At 43.2% G+C, this 22,126-nt stretch overlaps 1 protein-coding gene across 1 annotated transcript; it reads right to left on the reverse strand.

Moving 5' to 3' along the window:
- Window positions 1–1,257: 1,257 nt before the first annotated feature.
- Window positions 1,258–3,888, reverse strand: LOC135512702 (Krueppel-like factor 2). Its single transcript, XM_064934997.1, has 3 exons — window positions 3,500–3,888; window positions 2,352–3,282; window positions 1,258–2,225 (listed from the first exon to the last, which is right to left on the reverse strand). Exons 1-3 carry the CDS (start codon window positions 3,575–3,577, stop codon window positions 2,050–2,052), a joined length of 1,185 nt encoding a protein of 394 aa, XP_064791069.1. The 5' UTR covers window positions 3,578–3,888; the 3' UTR covers window positions 1,258–2,049.
- Between the last annotated feature and the right edge of the window lie 18,238 nt (window positions 3,889–22,126).

Raw genomic sequence — 22,126 nt, forward strand, 5'->3', positions numbered from 1 at the left:
ACACTCGCTTCTAGATGTTATTATTACACTGAGCAAAAAGTGAAATGAGAATGTTTGATTTTTCACTTGAGTAAATTGGCTAATCATAGTGGCACTCCTACTTCCTCTTTTCTCTAAACTGGCACGGGCACCCAGAAGATGATCTGGTCCCTAAAAAGTTGTAACACTTGATGAAAAAGTTGTCTTTTATGCTTCCCCATCGAGCCAATGTAGAGACATTGTTGTGAGCTTGTCAGTTCACAAAGGTTGCCCATTTCTCTTCTCTCTCTCTCTCTCTCTCTCTCTCTCTCTCTCTCTCTCTCTCTCTCTCTCTCTCTCTCTCGTTCTGCCTGTTTTTATACATAGCCAAAGTACATAATTAGGCCCATAACACAGTAAAGAAGCGTTTATTCTGAAGGCACCTAACTACACCTGACTTATTGTGCAGGAATGTTGTCATGTGACCCAAATACACAGGCTGAAGGCCCCTGATTAAGAGTTGGATCATGGGTAAAATGTTGTTGTACTCTGGGCCACTTCATGTGATTTTAACTCCTTGCTCCTTCCAGAGTGGAGGTGCTTTGTTTTTTGGATAGCATACCAACTTAAAAATGCACTTTGAAGAATGTGCAACCATGTTTAAGTGATAGCTGCTCATTACTGTTTCATGCTTTATCAACATCGATATAAGACAATGGAGCCTAACTCAGAGGCTACTTGAAGTGAAAGGTTTGATTCTATGGAATATTTAAGGAACAAGTACATTCATTGTGAGACTCAAATCCAGGATAACAGATGCATAACCTTCGTGTCACTCTCTTCTTAAGCCCCACTGAACTTTCCACCCCGTCCCATTGGTTCTTCTCATTGAGGCAGGGACTAGGGTTCCTTTCTCTTTCAGTGCGGTGTGCCCCTGTGCCCAGACCCAGAGAGGGGACATCTATATTAAGTCTCTGTAATTATGTAAATGTAATGTTTGTATTTATAGGCTGTATGAGCCACAAGACTCTGGCAGTGGCCCTGTGACAGATGGAAAACATTGCACTCACATTTATATTGTAAACTGCTCAGGCCTGAACTGGCCTATAGGATATCTGGCAAGCCATTCACACAGGGACAACTATAGCTTATGGTTGATGTAAATATACAGGAAGTATGGTTTGCTGGTGTGATGTTACATTATGGTGTGATGATGATACACAGATGTCAGGGCTGTTCCGTTTTCCTTTGTCAGGATAATAGACAGAAGGCCACAAGTATTTCACTCAAAGTCAAGAATAATGTTGTTCAATTAGTTTAATATGTACATTAGAATAAACTATTTACATTATATAAAAATGTATTTACATGGCATTAATACATTTACTCAGAAAACCAAACAGAACAGTTTTAAGTCACAAGACGTTTAGCCCTTTGTCATGTTGAGATGGACAACTATTTCCATAGTTTTAAAGACCCTGACATCAAATGTTATTCAACAGATAAATGCACACACAGAACATTCAATTCTAGCCTCTGAAGACTGGAAGGCAGTTTTAGATCAAAACATTGTCTTAAAGCTTATTTCATGTTCTGTTTACAGTTATAACACTCACATAAACTTAGTTTTTTTTGCCATTAGAAAATATGGCACTCGTAGGATGCATATAGATAATCGAAGGCACTATCGTGACTATCAAAACACTATCGTGACTATCAAAACACATCATGTTAAACAATGTAATTGTCAGATTCCAGTTGCGTCAGAGGTGTATAGGGCCAGCCTCATAAGTTGACTTGAATTCACAAATGCAAACATCGTGTAATGCATGTTTAAAGCCTTTTATAGAAATATTATTCGATAAAAAATAACAAAGTAGTACCAGCTACATATTTCAAAAATAGTATTTGTATATAGAATTCGTTAATTGGTCAAGTCGGACCACGTTTTATGTTCTCATGCTGTTTTCCTATTCCCCCCCCCCCCCCCCGAATTTAAATAAACTAAAATACGAAATACATATTTTGGATACATCTTTCTTGATGTTGTTCTTGGTTCATTTGGCATAGTCCTCAATCGTATGTGGTTTCTCACATGTGTCGCTTCATGTGCAGCGCGAGGTGGTCGGACCTGGAGAAGGCGCGCTCACACAGGTGGCACTGGAACGGCCTGTGGCCAGTGTGCTTACGGAAATGGCGTGTCAGCTCGTCGGAGCGGGCGAACTTCCAGCCACAACCCTCCCAACTGCAATGGTATGGTTTTTCACCTGTTGAATTACACAATGGAAAATACCATAAGTATACTGACATACAACGCAGTTCTTTGCAACACATAGAGCCAAGTAGTTCAAGTTTGCAATAAGCATAAAGAGAAAATTAGGAATATTCCTTACCGGTGTGCGTTCTGTGGTGCGCTTTCAAGTGCGAGCTCTTGGTGTAGGTTTTCCCGCATCCAGCGAAAGTGCATGTGTGAGACGCTGTGCGCTTCCTTGGCCAGGAGCGCCGACCCCTCTTTGGCTTTGAGTCCATCATCTCCAGCGGGGAGGACGGTGGAGTGAGTAGCACTCTCTGGTTGGTGGGCTGCATACCCATTCCGTCTTCATACATCCCGAACTGGTGTGCGCTCTGGTACGGGAGCTGCATCTGTTGGGACGGGTGAGAGTGAGGGTATCCCGCTGCGGAGCGGTAGCTCTGGGGGAAAGTCATGGAGTGGCACATCTGGGGCTGACACTCGGAGCTCATCAGGTCGTCTGGGCTGAGAGGCGGTGTCATGTTCCCCGCAGCCTGTGGAGAGTTGGCTAGTCTCGGCTGCTCGAAGGACATCATGCACGAAACGTTCCCCTCCTGCTTGATCTTTGGGCAGCTCTGTGGCACCATGCCCATAAGCGGTCCGTAGCTGTCCATGGACGGCTCAACCTTGATGTTGTCTACAAAGTCCTGATTTGGGAAGGCAGAGGAACTGACTAGAAATCTCCCATGGATGCTGTTGCCGGAAAGCTGGTGGCAGAAGCTGCTGTCAAGCTCAGTGCGCAGAAGCTCAGCCATCAGGCTGTTGTAAGGTGGAGGTGGGCTGCTCATCTCAGGCAGCGGGTAGGTAGACTGCATCCCGGAGTGATACATGTTGTTCTGCTCTCCCAGCCTGTACTCTACTCCCGTCCCGGAGGATGGAGTGTTGCTGTCTGTGCCGGTGGAGTTAGAGAGAATAAACTCCAGATCCAGGAATTTATCGAGCTCTTCTTCGTCTTTTCTGCCCATGCAGTTGTCCATGCTCTCCACCACAGCACAGCTGGAATGCACAGGCCTGCCCATCTCTCCCTTCCACCTCTGAAATAATAAAGGATACCGTTAGTGAAATTATAATATAACAAAATAAAACTCTCTATAGATTTTGGCCAATTGTTTAATTGCCAAACTTCACCAACAAATATGTGTTGATTCTACATCTGGACTGAAATGCTATTTCTTTATTGTTACAGACATTGACCAACAACATGTAAAACAACCAACAAACATCTCTAAATAGATCATTCAATACACTTACATTTTCCCAGCATTTTTCCTTTTGGTTCGCAAATGTAGCGATGGATGGTAAAATGGTCCCGGTTAAGGCCATTTCCATACGTTGTACTTTTCTTGAATAAAAAACGTTATTTCTCTCTAAGAATATTAGCAAACGCGATGTAGACTGGAGTCCACACGAGAAACTATTTGTAGTAGTATAAACCACTACTTCTCACTTCAAGTACTGTTTCAGAGTCATGTGAAAGTTTGATTGGTAGGAGTTCCTATACCTTATAAATATTGTAGCTGAAAAGCTGGACCAATTGTACGAAGCGGCGGAAACACGCACTACACGTCCCTAAATTTAGCCCTATATAAAGCCAGTGAGCCCAGTGAGCGCTTGTAGTCTCTTTGCTTTTCCTCTTGCGCTCGTGCGAGCTTTAAAGACACCTCTATACAAGCCCCTCCTGCACAGAAACGAGTTTAACAAGTATAACCGTAATGCTGCGCCTGGCAAAGTCCGCCCCCTTGAAAAAAAGAAGAGTAAGCAATTAACACCTTACGAATAGGGTAACGATACCGAAAGATGTACGCACGGTACGAGAGTCAAAGTTACGCATTTTGGATGAAATATTACACATTGTATTTCAATATAGGCTAATATTAGTACATCCCAATGCATTACATACCTTCTCCTTCAACCCGATAAAATCCCCATACACAAAAACCAAAACACACGTTTTTATCTCCAAACACGTATGAAAGACATGTCCAAGGCCCATGCAGGGTAGTTCTCCGAGCAGCATAGAGCATAACGCACTCCGTGTTGAAAGAGATATAATGCAGGATAGGTTATGGAGACGTTGGAAACAGTGCGTTGTCCTCTCAATTGTAGACCAATGGAGTGTGATTACAGGATAGGTTATATGGAGAGTTGTTATATGGAAAAGTTGTTATATGATTACATTTCGTGTTAAACATCTCAAAATGCATTTATATATATATAAATAAATATATATAAAGATAACCACATATTCCTTTTACCATATACCTTCATACACCTTTCATTTGGCAGATCAGTTGGCTCTCCCATCACCTGACCAACTCATCTCTCTCCTCCTCAGCTCATTTGCGTATCATCAGCTTGTGAGAAACCCAGTCACCCAGCGCAGCAGGCTTTAAACAACGCTGCAGCCACCAGGCGCCAAGTATGCCTACATCTGAATATTTTCACTCTTTCAAACTCTCCCGTAAACACGCGCCAAAAAAAAGCGTTTAGCCTCTAGGAAGCCCCATTCAAGTGCAAATAATGAGGTTGAAAGAGCGGCTGCTGAGCCTGCTTTGTCCAGCGAGGTATTCACGCTGGTATCGGGTCTCTTGCGCCAGTTTCACAAACAGCCTTCAGTTAAGGATAAGGCAAACTGCAAATATCATCCTCAAATGGCAGGCACTGAGTAGGATGTGGACATTCATTTTTGTTATCCAAATGTCCTAGTACTCACTGCTTGTCAATTGATACTGCTAATGTTGTTACATTCATAATAGTGCACTGCTAGTTGCAGGTGCACCCAAATGATACCTTTCTTTTCTCACAATGGAACTGACGTGTTTTGTTTCTTATTTCTGTGAAGTGTAAACTGTGTGCATGTGTCAAAACCATTCTCACTTTCTATCTGTTTGTGTGTTTACATAGTAGTTGAGGAAGGGCAGTACATGAATAGGCTTACCTTATCATCCCCCTTACATAATTCATATCCCTCTGGGTCTTAACCATAAAGGCCATGTAATGATTCATCGGAGCTTCCCTAGTCATCCAACCAAATATGGTCATTCCGATGCCATGAAGTCTACAAGCAGTAACCACCGCCATTAATGTTTTATTTGCCTGTTTATCTGTTGAACCTCAATTAAATTGCCAAAGCACTGGTACTAATTTTGGTTCCTTTGTGCCAGTACAACTTGGCTAACCGGTTGGCATTTCACAGTTGGGCTCTGGCAAATGTCTGACTATATTCATATTTATTTGAGAGAGTTCACAACTAACCAGTTACCAAAACATGCACTTACTGAAGCTGTCCCTTAGTTGAAATAACCCAAAATACAGCTGACCATGGATGAACATCCTCATAAAGTCTGTCAACAAATGAGAAAAGTGATTAAAAGCCATATGGATATGATCTGATTGTCGGATACAACTGTATCCCACTGCATGAAAGGAGCAGCAGTTGCACAAGTAATTATATTTTGCGAACAACCACCATGGACATAAAGAAACATGGGTGTGGCTTTAATCTGCACTTTACAACCTGTTCTTTCCTCAGGCCATCGTACCTTCTGTGTATTAATTATAGGTTGGAAATCTGGGATGATGTGGTTTACATACGCTGCTCGTACATGTGTGACATGCCAACATAATTAGAAAATATTTTGCACCTACTGTGACTTTCTATCAAGTCAGGTGTCGCAACAATGTTCTACAATAGACTGGATTCAACTAGAATTGGTGTGTTTCCTTTATTTGTACCTGCCTAACATTGTATGATCAGGACGAACTCAAGGCCCCTGTCTGGACCCAATTCATAGTCGTGGCTTATTATTGAGCTTCGGCGAGATTCTAGAAACATTGTCCTGCTCATCTTAGTGTTTGTAGGACATTTTGTTAAAGGCTCCCGGTGGGTCACAGCACAGAAAGGTATCGGAGTCCGTGTCTTACAGGATCTCTAGGCCTAATGGATGAGCATCGTCCCCAGTAGACCTGCAGCTATTTACACATCTACCTCCCCTCTCTACACTTTCACCCCCCCCCGCATTAGTAAGAGTGCATTGAAGAATACCCTTATCCTATTTCCCCTTGTTTGATGATTCAGAGCGGTTATGCAAGGGAAGCGGTTTGTTCGACGGCCAGACATTGTTTCCAGTGTATGAGAGGGTTGGTGAAAACTGCACGTCTCCCGGGTCACCTCAAACTTGTGATTGGTTTAGTGGTTAGATTGATGTGAAACATCAGTGATGTGAAGTCATATTAGTGACTCGCAAAGTCCAGGCATCTCTATGACAATAGAATATTGCAGTAAATAGGCTACTCGGAATGTTGCCCTTTTTTTTATGTCTATCCATGAAAGTTACCATAGGAGCTCAGAGATGGATATTATCCATTTTGTTGATAGCTAACAGGTACAGGTACCAGCTTTTCCCAACGGTTTCCACTGTAGTTTCCTTTAGCTTCCTTAGAATGATGTCCAGTCAGACCATTTTATCTCTGAACACCTGTTTAGGTTATAAGGAATTTCAGTGTTGCAGATCACAGAGCCAATCCACTCGTATGACTACAGGGGAACGGTGTGATTCAGCAGCACTTACATAGTAGTATCAGACAGCAGGTATGAACTATTCACTGCCCCTGTGGGTCAACCCCTGATAGATGACCTAAACAGAGGCCACAACTGTTGCTGATTAGGTGGTTAGGTGGAATTCAATACTCAGTGGTTATGTGTGAGTAGTGCTATATTAACGCAGGCTCATAACTTTCAGAGGGAAGGCTCCTTGAGTGGTTCTAAATATTTAATTCAAGTGCCATCCTAAGTTAATGTATCTGTAGTCATGGAGGATACATTTTGCTAGCTAATTATTTGCTTCACTTTGGCACAACTGAACAGAACTTAACATACTCTGCTGAGTACTTTTATGTACCGCCACTACCCAGGCAATAAAAAGTACATTCCCATGTACAGTAATTCACTTCCCAGACGCTGCCTTGTGTATTAGTTATTAATGGATAGCATGTTGAACACTATTTCCCAGTTGGTCGCCATATGAATGTGAGGTTATAGCATGTGCTTTACAACTCTGGCATGGAGGCAGTTTCCTGGCACGTCATAGTACGATCAATGTGGAAGACATATATCTTCCTAAATAGTGAGTCCCATCTCCTCTGTCCTCCGTGTTTTGTTTCCAAACGATGTGGTTCATTCAAGTGGAATAGTGGATAACCACCTGCATCTGTCCACACAGGCCTCAATGATGATCGTGTACATACTTTTGGGCACTTTAGTGTCCCAAGGCAGCAGCAACACTCATCCCTTCATGGCCAACAATTTTGACTGAGTGTGTTTTTGCGTGATGTCACTTTGTGTCAGTGTTGATATCCATGTTTTAATAAAGGGTTGCCTCCTAAGTCTAGATAGTTTACACATGTGATAATCAGTGTCCATGCCATAGTTTTGACAAGGATTTACAACTCTGGAGTTGTAGCCCTCAGGTCTACTATCTTAGCTGCTGTACATCTTCAGCTTTTATTTGTAGGCTACAAAGTAAAAGAGATCAATGTGAAAGCATTTTTCTAAGAGGCTTATCTGAATCATGTTATCTGTGTCCTTATTTCTTATTTGAAACGGCTCTGAATTTCTCCCTGTCTGAGAGTTATGAAAGCCTGGTTTAGATAAAGTGGGCCTCCACATTGCATATTTTATGTCTTTGTTTAACTTCTTGGAAACACCTGCTCCCCTTCTCCTCTTCCCTCCGCACGGCAGGAAGGCTGTCCCGTTTTCCGTGTGTGCTTTCGGGAGAGGGAGACGGAGAGCGCTGGACAGAGAAAGAGCGCCAGAGAGCCCCTGCCGGTGCCGAAGAGAGCGAGTGAGAGTTCTGAGAGTGTGTGGGCTCCTGCTCGCCTCTTATATAGGCGGGTTATTTTTAAACACACACCCCTTGCTTATTACAGCGTTTCCTCTCCGGGCCACGCAGGAAGCCCGCTTGGCTCCATATCCTGCTCACACGCGGGCCGATTCAAAGGGACTCAGGGAACGATAGCGCTGAGACGGCCAGGCTCCGAGAGGGAAAAAGGGGGGGATTCATTTTCTTCTCCAAAATTCTGGCACATGTACAGAGTCTGAGAGAGCGGGTCTCAGCGGCCAGCTGGGGCCTCTTCCAGGCCTTGTTAAAGATCACCTCTTTCGGAGTATCTCAGTCTGAAACAGTGGCACTGATAAGTGCGAGACTGGCTGCTCCTGTTTACATTTTTATGTCCCTGGGGGAATCCGTCATGCTCTGGGGTTCCGACCTGCCAGCAGAGAGACAGAGAGAGAAACATTCCTCTTCTGTGACTGAGGCAGGCTGGAGACCGTGTGCCTGTGTCAAAACACAGAATAGCATAATGGGAGGGAGAGAAGGAGAGGGGAGAGAGAATTCCATGCATACTAGTGCTTTACACTGGATGGGTGGGTTCATTACCGTTATACAGTGCTGTATTCATGGTTTTATAGAATATGTATGGTCCATTCTGAGAACAGGTTGGAAATGAATCAGCCAATGTCTTTTCTACTCTATTATTGCCACCACAGGCAACTATTCTCTGTTAGCCTGAGTTGAGTGAGTGGTTTCATATGTGAAATTGGTCAAAAACAACATATGGTCTGTTCGAAAAGTCCCTCATGTAATCTTTTATAGTGTTTAACTCTGGGATGTTTTTAAGGATGTTCATGTCTGTTAGCAATTTGATGGTATTACGTTTTTAAGGGGGATATATATATATATTTTTTTTTACTGGATTAAGCCACTGAACGTAGTGAGTAGGTGTGAGGACATTTATAAAAGGCTCAGATAATTTGACAGTGTACCGGAGGAGGGTTTACGTACTCAACAGGAGGTTTGGCCATTTAACAACACGTCTGAATGAGCAGAAACGTGTATCTGGTTGGAACTTGAGTGAAACACTGGGGCATTTTTATAAACATTACCCGCTGGGCACAGATGCCAATTCCACGTTGATTCAACGTAATTTCATTGAAATGATGTGGAAACAACGTTGATTCAACCAGTGTTTGCCCAGTGGGTACAGTGTAGGTCTGTTTTTGCTGCACACTAAAGAGATCTCCTCCTCTTAAAAAACAGGACGTGCCAGAACAACACGAAAGGCCTTATTCCATGATTGGCATGTTTTACGGAGTCCATATGGGTCTAATTGATTTGGTTATTCACCGGGGAGAATAAGACAATTCATTAGCTGTTAACACTTCAAATCATACAGGTCTTGTTGCGCCACAGATACATACCGTAATCCTGGCTGTTGGAAATGTTTTTATTCTCGTGTGGTAAAAACGGGCCTTCTATTGAAGTAATGAAAACAGACTTACTCTTTTTCAGTTTTCCTTATGTTTGCTCTCAGAGTTGCATGTCAACAATGTACAAGTTCTGTAGGAACTTTTTCAGGCCCAGTTCAAGACATCTTGCCATCATGCCTGGGGGCCGTGTTGCTGATGTGTTTGGCTGAGTCAGTCAGTTTCTCTGTGTGACCTCCTCCCATAGTGATGATCACGCCATGCTATGGTGTTACTGCAAACACATGAAATTGGGGATCCTCATATGATCCTTTCCATGATGCTGAGTTCAAGGCCGGACAGAGAACTGAGATCCAGTCAATAACTTCATCACTTTGTTTTGGACAGCCATTGTAGCAATACTGTGTTGTGGACCTGGGTATTTATTGTACAAAGAGGAGCAAGGAATCTGAAAGCAAAAAGGGTTTCAACCATTAGAATAGGAAATCATAAGCCTAGGTTGAGATGTTTTGGAGTTGAACCTGGCAGTGTTCGTGTAATTTCAGCGTTCTAGATTCCCCTCCGTTCTAAGTCTCGAAACCACAGGATTGCTGGAGGATCTGCCAACAACAGTCTTTCCTTTTTATTTAGGAGCGGGAATTACAGAGCGACTTGTTACAATGCAGAGTTGAGTTTCTAAAGCAGAGGCAGGCCACAGGGTTTTTATACACAACTCAGACCGCAAACTCGCACACACTCGAACATGTCGCCTTAAACTGTGCCAGCTGTATAAATATTATAGCCTGGTCTCAAACACAGGTTATTTTTTATTCCCACTTTGAACTCACCATTGTACGATTACTGCTTTGTAATGCACTATGGCATTTCTGTACCTAAAAAACTGATGTTACCAATCCACAAATTTAAGGAGACATTCCTTGGCACAGAGGAGGAGGAATTTTTCGACACTCCTTGATTCTTTTAGTGGGATACTCCTCCAAATGCTACTTGAGAGATCCTTTGATATTACAATATTTTCCTACTTTGTCATCCCTATCATCGTCAAGGTATTCATACGTGTCAAAACGCCACAAGTCAAGAGCAAGTCATAACAAGGATGTTCATTGTGGTTTACTGTACTTAATATATATATTTATATATATATATATATATATATCTTTTTTCAAATAGATCTTTATTTCACAGTATATTATTTTACCTCGAGTATATTAAGTCTCTTGTTTTGTAGTTATCTCCACATGTTGGCCAACATTAACCTCTGTCAAAGATGTATCACTGTAGTCAGCACTAAGCAGGTTTCACTAGGAGGGTATTGTTTCCTGTTGCCATGGAAAGCACTCACACATTTACATTTCTTTGCACCATCCATGTCATAAACCTCAATTGAGCAATATCTGTGATCCGTGCCACTTCAAAATGGTATGCTATAATACCTTATATCATAGCTTGTGTCCACTCCATTTAAACTCCAGCCAATCCATTTTTCCCCCTCAGTTTATGTAATTTAAGCCTGAAGTGAGGTATCATAACGGATTCAAATGCCCAAATTTGAATCAGAGGATTTATAACGGCTGAATTGAATTGGAACCTTGGTGACATAGAGACAGAATCAGGGAATCGGATGAGAAACCATAAGTACAAGCCAATGGAACAACCCTTACCACCTGACCCCATCAAATGAGTTATTCCATGTCTTTCAGGTGGGTCTCTGGGAGTATACTCTGCTTGGAGGGCATCATGGGAAAAATCTACGCTCATGGTGTTCCTCATCCTTACTGGGATCAGATAGGTGTGCTTTTTCCAGAGTTAAGTATTTTTAAAGGCCAGACACACTTCTGTTGGACACATGTGGATGAGCCATAGAGCTTCCCATCTCTTTGTGTGGCACCCACTTGTTATTCTTTCCTTCACAAACACAGCTACTGTACTTTGTGAAGAGGAAACTGTTGTTAAAGCCTGGAGATCTGTGGTGATGCCTCTGGTATTGGTATGCATCGCCTCCAGATGAAGGTTTATAAACCAAGACATATAGACTTTTAATAGCGATTTAGTACTCAAAGAAATGTGACTTCTATTTTCCTCCAAGAATGGTTGAATAACTCTTCTAAAGTACATTCAGTTTGTTCTCCAGTGTGTGCAGCATGGTGATGGTTGTTTAAGTTATGAATGAGACACTTTTCAGTTTGACGTACCAGAGGTAGGCCTATCACACTTTGACTCTTGTTTTAACTCCACTTTTAATGGTGTTAAGCAGGGCTGTCAAACTCATTCCATGGAGGGTCTAGTGTCTGTGGATTTTTGTTTTTTCCTTTCAATTAAGACCTAGACAACCAGGTGAGGGGAGTTCTTTACTAATTAGTGACCTTAATTGCTCAACACCAAAGGAGGAGTGAAAACCTGCAGACACTCGGCCCTCTGTGGAATATGTTTGACACATGTTGTTAAGAATGAACAAGAATTTCAGGAGAGAGGACCAGACTTGAACGCAAAACTTTAACTAGTTCCCTTGAACGCAGCTCCCTAGCAACTCAACAAGCACCAGCTGCTACTAATTGCTAATCAGCTTCTACTCCTGTTGCAACACTTTTAACTAGTTGCCTTGAACGCAGCTCCTCAACAAGCGTCAGCTGTAACTCATCGCTAATGAGCCTCCACACCCGTTCCCACTCTCCTTAATCACCACTGCCATCCTACTAAAATCTTATCAACTCCTCCTCCTCTTGTGCTGCATGACGCTGTGTGTTACTAGACTTATCACGGTTTGCGGCCTTCGCCAACTTCTATCTATACTTAGCTACAACAAGTTAGGTTACTTCTAATATACACTTACTGGACGGTTTATTAGGTACATTTCCCCCTGTTCAAGAAAATGGAGCACTCCTCGACAGTGAGTCATGTGGCCATGGATTGCTAAATAAAGCAGGTAGACAGGCATCCAGTTACTGTTGAACGTTAACATGGGCTAAACGAGTGACCTAAGTGACGTTGAGCGTGGTGTGGTCATTGTTGCCAGGTGCGCCGGATCCAGTATCTCAGAGACGTCCATCCTCCCGGGCTTTTCACACACGACAGCGTCTAGGGTTTACCGAGAATGTTGTGACAAACAAAAAACATCCAGTCATCCCTGTGGGCGAAAACAGCTCTTTGATGAGAGGTCAAAGGAGAACGGCAAGAATCATGCCAGCTAACAGCTGGGCCACAAACAGACAAATAACTGCGCCGAACGGCATCTCAGAACGTACAACTCGTCGATCCTTGTCACGGATGAGATATTGCAGCAGACGACCACACCGGGTTGCACTCCTATCAGCTAAAAACAAGAAGAAGAGGCTCCACTGGGCACTCGATCACCAACACTGGACAATTGATGAGTGGAAAAATAATTTACTGATTTCCATATATGAACTGTAACTCAGTAAAATCTTTGAAATTGTTTAATGTTGTGTTTTATTTTAGATCAGTGTAGGTCCTAAACGATATCACCATCGATAAGAAAAATTACTGTGCAGCCGTATTCATAGACCTGGCTAAGGCTTTCGACTCTATCAATCACAACATTCTTATTGGCAGACTCAACAGCCTTGGATTCTCAAATGATTGCCTCGCTTGGTTCAACAACTACTTCTCCGATAGAGTTCAGTATGTCAAATCGGAGGGCCTGTTGTCCTGACCTCTGGCAGTCTCTATGGGGGTGCCACAGGGTTCAATTCTCAAGCCGACTCTCTTCTCTGTATACGTACATCCAAGATGTCGCTCTCGCTGCTGGTGATTCTTTGTTCCACCTCTACACAGATGACACCATTCTGTATACCTCTGGCCCTTCTTTGGTCACTGTGTTAACTAACCTCCAGATGAGCTTCAATGCCATACAACTCTCCTTCCGTGGCCTCCAACTGCTCTTAAATGCAAGTAAAACGAAATGCATGCTCTTCAACGGTCGCTGCCCGCACCTGCCTGCCCGTCCAGCATCACTACTCTGGACGGTTCTGACTTAGAATATGTGGACAACTACAAATACCTAGGTGTCTGGTTAGACTGTAAACTCTCCTTCCAGACTCACATCAAACATCTCCAATCCAAAATTAAATCTAGAGTTGGCTATTTCGCAACAAAGCATCCTTCACTCATGCTGCCAAACATACCCTCGTAAAACTGGCCATCCTACCGATCCTCAACTTCGGCGATGTCATTTACAAAATAGCCTCCAACACTCTACTCAACAAATTGGATGCAGTCTATCACAGTGCCACCTGTTTTGTCACCAAAGCCCCATATACTACCCACCACTGCGACCTGCATGCTCTCGTTGGCTGGCCCTCGCTTCCTACTCATCGCCAAACCCACTGGCTCCAGGTCATCTGCAAGTCTCTGCTAGGTAAAACCCCGCCATATCTCAGCTCACTGGTCACCATAGCAGCACTCACCCGTAGCAGGTGCTCCAGCAGGTATATCTCACTGGTCACCCCCAAAGCCAATTCTTCCTTTGGCCGCCTCTCCTTCTAGTTCTTTGCTGACAAAGACTGGAACGAACTGCAAACATCTCTGAAGCTGGAGACTCTTACCTGCCTCACTACCTTTAGGCACCAGCTGTCAGAGCAGCTCACAGATCACTGCACCTGTACATAGCTCATCTGTAAATATCCCATCCAATCTACCTCATCCCCATACTGTATTTATTTGTTTATTTATTTATCTTTCTCCTTTGCTCCCCAGTATCTCTACTTGCACACTCATCTTCTGCACATCAATAACTCCAGTGTTTAATTGGTATATTGTAATTACTTCGCCACCATTGCCTATTTATTGCCTTATCTCCCTTATCTTACCTCATTTGCACATGTTGTATATAGATTTTTCTACTGTATTATTGATTGTATGTTTGTTTATTCCATGTGTAACTCGGTGTTGTTGTATGTGTCGAACTGCTTTGCTTTATCTTGGCCAGGTCGCAGTTGCAAATGAGAACTTGTTCTCAACTGGCCTACCTGGTTAAATAAAAGTGAAATAAATAAATAAAAATAAAGTTGCAAAGTAGTTAAAAAGTAGTAAGTAGTCCTTGATGTGATTCAAAAATGAAAATGGTTTCTAGTCCCACCTATCCTCCCTGACCAACCTCCCATTTTTGGCCTTAGTAACCTTCTGTCTTATGTAACCATACCAAATGTAACATGTCATACTAATAGGAATGTAACAGATTAAAATGGATGATGTTACATCTAATATTTGAAGCCAGGTTGTAGCCAACTATCCATGTAAATGTCTTTTTCATGAGCATACTACGCGCTTAGACAAAAGGGTTCCAAAAGGGTTCTACCTGGAACCAAAAGGGTTATCCTACAGTCGAAGAACCCTTTTCGGATCTAGATAGCACCTCAAAAGGCAAACAGAGTCTGTGGAGACATGCTGTGTCATCCAAAACAGTTGAACGGTGCAACAAAAAAAAGGGACTAATCTTATTTGGCGTTCCGTTGGAACCAACTAAGAAAATGAAACTGTGACAGAGGCTCGCTTGTTAAACCTGTGCCTTTCACTGTGAGTGGTGATTCCAGATGCCTCTGCGGTTGAGCTCTGCTCGGTCAGACCAAGCAACCTCTGGTATCATCATTTCACACTTCTTCACGGCACACAACAGTGTTTCGAACAGCGATTTGAGCGACCTGGTTTGCAGTGTAGCTGCAGATACAGGATGTGTGGTCTGTCAAACCACAAAAGGGTTTCACAACTAGGCCCCTTTTCTTGGTGGGCAGGCTTTCTGGCTTTCTGACACACGCCCAACGCTTCACACTCCTTGCACATAGATGTTTACCAGATAATTCACAAATGTGCACTGTTAAGAAGGAAACCACCATGAACACCTTTACATTTTTGCATCATTTGAATGTTCTTTTAAAGCAGAATATTCAGTACACCAATGGTTGAGTTGGTGCACATGGTGTATTCTATTCCCACAAACCCACACTCACCACCATTGAGAGAGCATTGTATGCTATGCTAGTGGTTTTGAGACAAAACTTAGAAGAAATGATGCTATCTAGAACCTAAAAGGGTTCTTTGGCTGTCCCCATAGGATAACCCTTTGAATAATACTTTTTAGTTCCAGGTAGAACCCTTTCCACAGAGGGTTCTACGTGGAACCCAAAAGAGTTCCAACTGGAACCAAAAAGGGTTCTCCTGTGGAGACATTGGAACCCTTTTTTACAAGAGTGTAAAGGACCTAGGTGAGAATGCAAAGACCATCTTGGTACTGCATGCAATTTACTGCTTGGTGGGTATCCTAGTCCATAGACACAGGTCAGGAAACATCCAATGTCGTGGTAATGTAACAATGTAAATGGAGATTTTTCCAGGGTGGTCTCACAGTCCAAACACAGGGAGCATATGGGATAAAAACAGACTGAGCTGCAGGTGGGTGGCTTTAGGGCTTCAAACACACACATAATGGCATGTTATTGTTTTTGAGCCATGGAACATTTGGACCTGGTATAATAGTGGGTAGGAGCAGTGCTACATGACAACCTGGGAACTGTAAAGCACCAGTTAGTCTGTCTGTGTTTGTCTCTTTTGGTAAGAAAAAGGAAAGCATCTCTTTTTGTGGGGCAGGATGCTTGGTTGTCTTTCTCCTAAAAGATTCTCTTCTTCCTTCTCTTCTTTCTCTGGTCAATAGGTTTATCCAACATGCCAACAACATAAAAAATCAGTGTGGTAAAGAACCGAAAATGAGCTGGAAAGTTGAAATATTGAGTATGGACGTTATATTTCGTATTGATTTTAAATACATTTGTGGGTGAGAACCAGATTTAGACATGCTTTGGTGTTGATAGAACAGATGTATGCTGGTACTTGCAGATCTGGAGCTATTAGTGTTTGATGTGTCAATCTATAGATCATGCTTAAAAACACTGCCTCGTCATATTTGGAAATCGAGATTTCACACATTTGATGTGAAGAGCCCTCCAATTTTCCCCTGAATTCAGATCTCGTCTAGTCTGTTTCAACTGAAACCGTGGCTCAGCAAAGAGGATATGGAGGTTGCAGACAAGTCAAAGTATAGAGGTGGAAGGTCCAAATAACATGCCTGCCAATGGTGGACGTAGAAATTAGGAATGCAAAATGAATGCTCAGGACATGCCACACGTTTGCGCACGCACGCACACACACACACACACACACACACACACACACACACACACACACACACACACACACACACACACACACACACACACACACACACACACACACACACACACACACACACGCACACAAACTGGTGTCACTACAGTAGCAGCGCTGTTTAAAGTGGTGGGTGTTCCTCGCAGCAATTCATTAGGCGTCCGTGTTGCCTTCATGCCGCCAGTAGACAGCCCGTTTTATTAGTGGGGGTAATTACGCAGTCTCTAGATGGGGGGGCCGGACGGCAGCCGCTCAGCTTCTGCAGTCGAACCTCAGCCTCACATTAACGTCATCATTTGATGACTTCAAACAGCCAAACATGCTCTTTTCCCTGCTTCTGGGGGCTTTCATAGCTCTGGTCTCCTCTTTCATCTAGAACGCATCAGTATTCTCCTGTTGCAGAGCCCGTCCCAGATCAGTGATTAGGGGATAATTGACTGTCTGGATGATGGGACAGGGGACAGTACTGTACACAGAGGAGGAGAGGAGAGACGTTGTCTTAATGGTGTTACTGTAACTTCACTAAGATCTACTCAATCAACCTGTCTGGTGAAGTGGTAGTTGCATGTCTGGCGGCCACCGTGATGTGTGTGTTTTGGTCGTGAAGTTAAAAAGTCAAAACACACCAGAGATGAAAGTGAGTAGCCTACACCCGTCCTGTCATGCTTACTGGTGTAACTGACGTTTGTTATGACTATAAAGCCCCCAAATTGGCCTGTAATGTCAGGGCCTTATAAGGTGAATGAGATGAAATCAAAACGAGGCAGGAGACATGTTAAACAGTTGGCCTTGCTCGCTGACTCATGACACACTCAGTTTTATCCTGTATGCGAAAGAACAAGAATCCGGTCCCAATACTTTCTTGATTCTTATTACATTTTGATCACTTATTAGGGGGTCAAATCAAAGTTAATTCTTATCTAAGGTGACATTTTTTGGAGTTATGAAATAGCCACTAGAGTTCCTCTTGTTGGCGTGGGAAATTCAGCAAACCTACACATTTTCTTGTGCACGGTGCACCTCTTCCATAAACTAGCTTCAAGGAGTGTGGCTTTGAACACCATAGGAGGTTATGAAACCATCAATGTTTCCTTTCTGAAATATTCACAGATAGGAGATTATTTTCCTTCTTTGATAGAAAGCAGAAAGGCCTTTTTTCTCTCCCTGCATGCTTAATCTGCCTCACCTTGGCAAACAAGCAATGACTTAACTCCTCTTGAAGGAGTGTTGAATTGCCACAGTTCTCTCTCAGGCACAGAGGGCCATTGCTGTATGTTTGTGCATTTTTTGGCTTAGTCGCTAAGCTAGTGTCTGGCTGTGTGTTATCTTGGATCAGTGTTGTGCAGCCTGTCCCGTCTTGTTCCAGCATTGATCTAAAATGGTTAAAGTTATTTGGCCCCATCGCTCGCTGTTTATATGGTATCAAATGTTCTTCACTGTAGGATCTGAACCTCTGACATCATCAATCCACAGTCTTGTATTCATTATGCTGTGATGTTAGCGTTCAAGTACCTCTGAGATATAACCATGGTATGTTAACCATGATATAATCACGGGACGCTCTCCTTGTGTGTGTGCGGGGGAACGTTTTTCCCATTCGAAAGCTGGGAGCTTGGCAACGGCATGCACCGCCATAGGACATAGTTCACAGGTCTCATCGGTCTTTTGTAGCCATCGATCACATGGTCTTGGTTGGTTAACCTTTGCTGTGAGGATCTGGAAAGTGACACTATCACAGCTTCAAGACCTTAATGGCTTCTACTGTCCACCTCCCTCAAGCCTTCACAGATTCTGATCCATTAGTCGTGTCAGTCTTTAGGTGCCACAATGTAGTGGAGTCACAACTGGTCTGCCCATTGCCACCAAGTCTGACTGGGACCGACTGTAACGACTATTGCTAATATGCCTACTGAAAACAATGGACATTTTAAAACTTGTAGTGTATTTGAGGTTTATGAAGGCTTCTGAAGTTTGAGGCTAGTCTCCACTTTGACATTTTGGACTTGATTGTCCCCTGCAGAAAATGTGTCAACCCCTACAAAAATGTACATGAATTATAATTCACATCATAATTCATATTTCCTGTTGCTGCAGGATTATTTTATTCTGTAGCAAACTGGTATAAATTAAGATCCTACTTCTGTATAATATGTGATAGACAGTTACCAAAAATCCCTGTACAATCAGTAGTCATAATCACACCTTAAGTCCCAACTGTAGTTATTGTTGAAACGCCTTTTAACCTCTTTCAAAATGAGTTAACAAGCTCCAGATTTGTCAGTGAAACGGTTTCAAAAGTGCAACCAAGCAAATTGTCACACCCAGTGTTTGGCTGTCTGAGATTTATTCTGAGTGCCTAGGATTTGATTTGTACCTTATTCCATGCAAGTCAGAGTATTGGTGCTGTTTTTGTACAACAGTAAAGCAGCTTGAATTTAGAGTCAAAGTCAGGTCTGATAAGACACTATTAAGACTTGTAATCCAACTGGTTGCACAACTCAACATTTGTTTTCTTTCAAAGGTGAAAAGTAAAAAAAATGAGTCTATGGTGTTTTCCTCTTGTACTCCACAACCACTTCCTTCTCAACGATTCTTCTGTACATGAATCGTGTTTGACTGCAGGAGCACAACTGTTTTTACTGTTCTCTTCTCAACATTGTTACACCCAGCCCCTCAACAACACCCAAAAAACCTCACCCTTTAACCCAGAATGAGTAATCGAAGTCCCCTTGCATGATACAATTGTTATGTGTTGTCTCATTTAGCTAACTTAAGATGATTTGTTTTATTGTTTTATTTAACCGGGCAAGTTAGTTCAAAACAAATTCTTATTTACGATGACGGCCTAAGAACAGTGGGTTAACAGCCGTGTTCATGGGCAGGACGACAGATTTTTGCCTTGTCAGCTCAGGGATTTGATCGAGCAATCTTTCGGTTACTGGTCCAACGCTCTAACCACTAACCACCTGCCGCCCCTATGAATGGATAAGAACGTCTGCTAAATTACTAAAATGTAATGATGTCTCTTTTGCAGACAAAACCAGGAGGTCCCAGCATATATAACATGCTTGTGGTCCAGCAGAACGAGGGATTCAAGTCCATCTGTTTGTTAAAATGGAATAAATCAAACATTATCCATCACATTCCTAGTTCTCTGTTTTTGTCTTCTGCCCTTTTGTTTTCCTATGATGCTAGGATGTGTAGACCAATGAATGGACTGTGACTTAGTGAAGTGTTGTAAATGCCCTAGAGCCAGAGCTGTGGCCAGGCTGCTGTCCACAGTCATGCAGAAAAACAAGCATGTTTGACAGAGGTTCCTTTTTAGGACTGTTCTACCAGCCTTCTTCGCCACTAATTCATTGTTATTCCTCCTCTCACTGGCTCCTGTTTAGCCATACCACCCATCCATTCACTGCACTGCATTAACTTATCAACTCCACACAGTCAGCACAATGGAATCTATAGGTGCCGTTGAAGAGAGAATCAAAAAGAGAGAGAAGAGGGGAAAAGCAACGTGACTTTGAGGTTGTGCATAGACCCAGTCTTACTCATGGTGTGAGTAAACAGACGGCAGGAACGCTGCTTTGTGGGCGACACTGAGAGAAAGAGAGAGCAGCCGCACAGAAAACAGTTGAGCTGAGTTGTAAAGCCTGTTCAAATGAGTCAAATATCTCTCTGGTTTAGAAGAAGTGGAACATATTTTATTGCAAAGTGCTGATTAGTGGTTTGGGACTAGCCAGTAGCACCTGTTGTTTTGTTTGGAGCTGGTCTCCCAAGAGGAAGTGTGAGGGATCCAAACCCCCCTTCTGCTAAAGCCCCAGTCTTTACTGGCAGCCATTACCCAGTGTACTCCACCACAGACAGGGCCCAGGGACAGGGCCAACTGTAGTCACCCTGTGGATGCCATCTATCTGGAATGGAACCTGCTGGGATAGGAGTGGGGCTGTTGTGTTGGAGCCCTGCAGTGGGCTTGCGGTCAATTTGTCAGGTGAATTGAAATCATTCAAATTAGTTAAATTATTGAAGAGTGCCATTTCATTTGATCAGGATTAGTTCTTTCTTGAATTGGAATTTTGATACAGCTCAACTGTTTTCTGCAACGCTGTTGCGCAGTTATGCTCGGCGTCCCGGCCAGGAACTATTTTGTTTGTTTTTGAAAATGTTGTACTTACCCTAACCTGCTACAACACATTTTTCACACTTACATCTCAGCTTGGTAGAACTGTTGGACAACACCAGTTATCTCCCGAACAAGTCTTTTTTTTTTGGCGATAGGTGCACCAAAATACTATTCTATAAAGATCTTTCCAGAGGCTGGAATAACACAGGCTAGCCGTAGTCATCTCTGCTCCTCTCAGCTTGTTTCACTAGTTATCAACCGTTCTGTAACAAGGAAAGTCATTTAAAAACATGTTCACATTCACAGTAACGGCCTGGCCAATAGGCCAAAACAGCTGAAGAATTCAAATTGAAGAGTAGCCTGGTAACAGCATGGGAAAGGATGACAAGTAGAAAGACGACCTGTAGTCACTGAGGCAGTGTTTACTGTTGTGTGGAACAGCTGGTGGTTATGCAAGCACTGAGAAGTGGAGGCTTCCACAGGCTGGTACAGAGAGAGGATCTGCACTGTGGCTGTATGGGCGCAGCGCGCAGAGCCTTCTCCCTCCCCGAGGCTTCACATATGGTTGGTTAGAGGACTGACTGTGTTTTCAACTGGCACTCAACCATATTGTGAAAGTTTAAAGGGTCAGGTAAGAGTTGTTTTGCTTGGTTCAAGTCAAACAAGGCCTTGATGTGCCAAAAGGGAGAAAACAGGTGCGCTTCTCTGGGTTGTACGCCTTGGTTGGATGCTCTGCCTTCAGTATTTCCCAGTACCTGTGGCTAACCTTACAGAGACCTCCTGGTAGGGACTTCAGTGTTCCCCTATACTTTCCCCCTAGGTGGGGCATATACTACAGGCCCAAAAACAACTTCCTGGGTTGCACAGTAAGGTTTTCAACTGAAACCACTAGTAATTTGGTCAGGGGCAACTGAACTAGGTGGGACTGGGGGTTGGTAGTGGGGCATGGCATCCTGCCCAAGTCATGGTTGGAGAAACACTGCATGTATACAGGTGTTTTTAGTCATTTACAAATGTATATGGAAGTATGTATATGTGAGTGTGTTTTGGATGTGTAAACACGTGTATGTTTGTGACTGTATTGTACACGTGTTTACAGTACGAGAGTGAAAGCATCTGGCCGTATAGCATTTAAACACAACTGAATCCAGGGCTCATTGGCCGAGCAAGCAATGCCTGGGATTGGCATCCCACAGAGAGCTAAGAGGGGAGAAGGGAGTAGAGGGTTGGGGAGAGAAGAGCAGCAGGAGTAGAATGGGGATTGCTCCATCCTGGCTGTCAGCTGTTGGTTCCACATCTGCAGCTCATTAGGGCCCCTCGC

The sequence above is a fragment of the Oncorhynchus masou genome, chromosome 24 (genome assembly GCF_036934945.1).
Source record: "Oncorhynchus masou masou isolate Uvic2021 chromosome 24, UVic_Omas_1.1, whole genome shotgun sequence".
In the NCBI taxonomy this organism is placed as follows: Eukaryota; Metazoa; Chordata; class Actinopteri; order Salmoniformes; family Salmonidae; genus Oncorhynchus; species Oncorhynchus masou.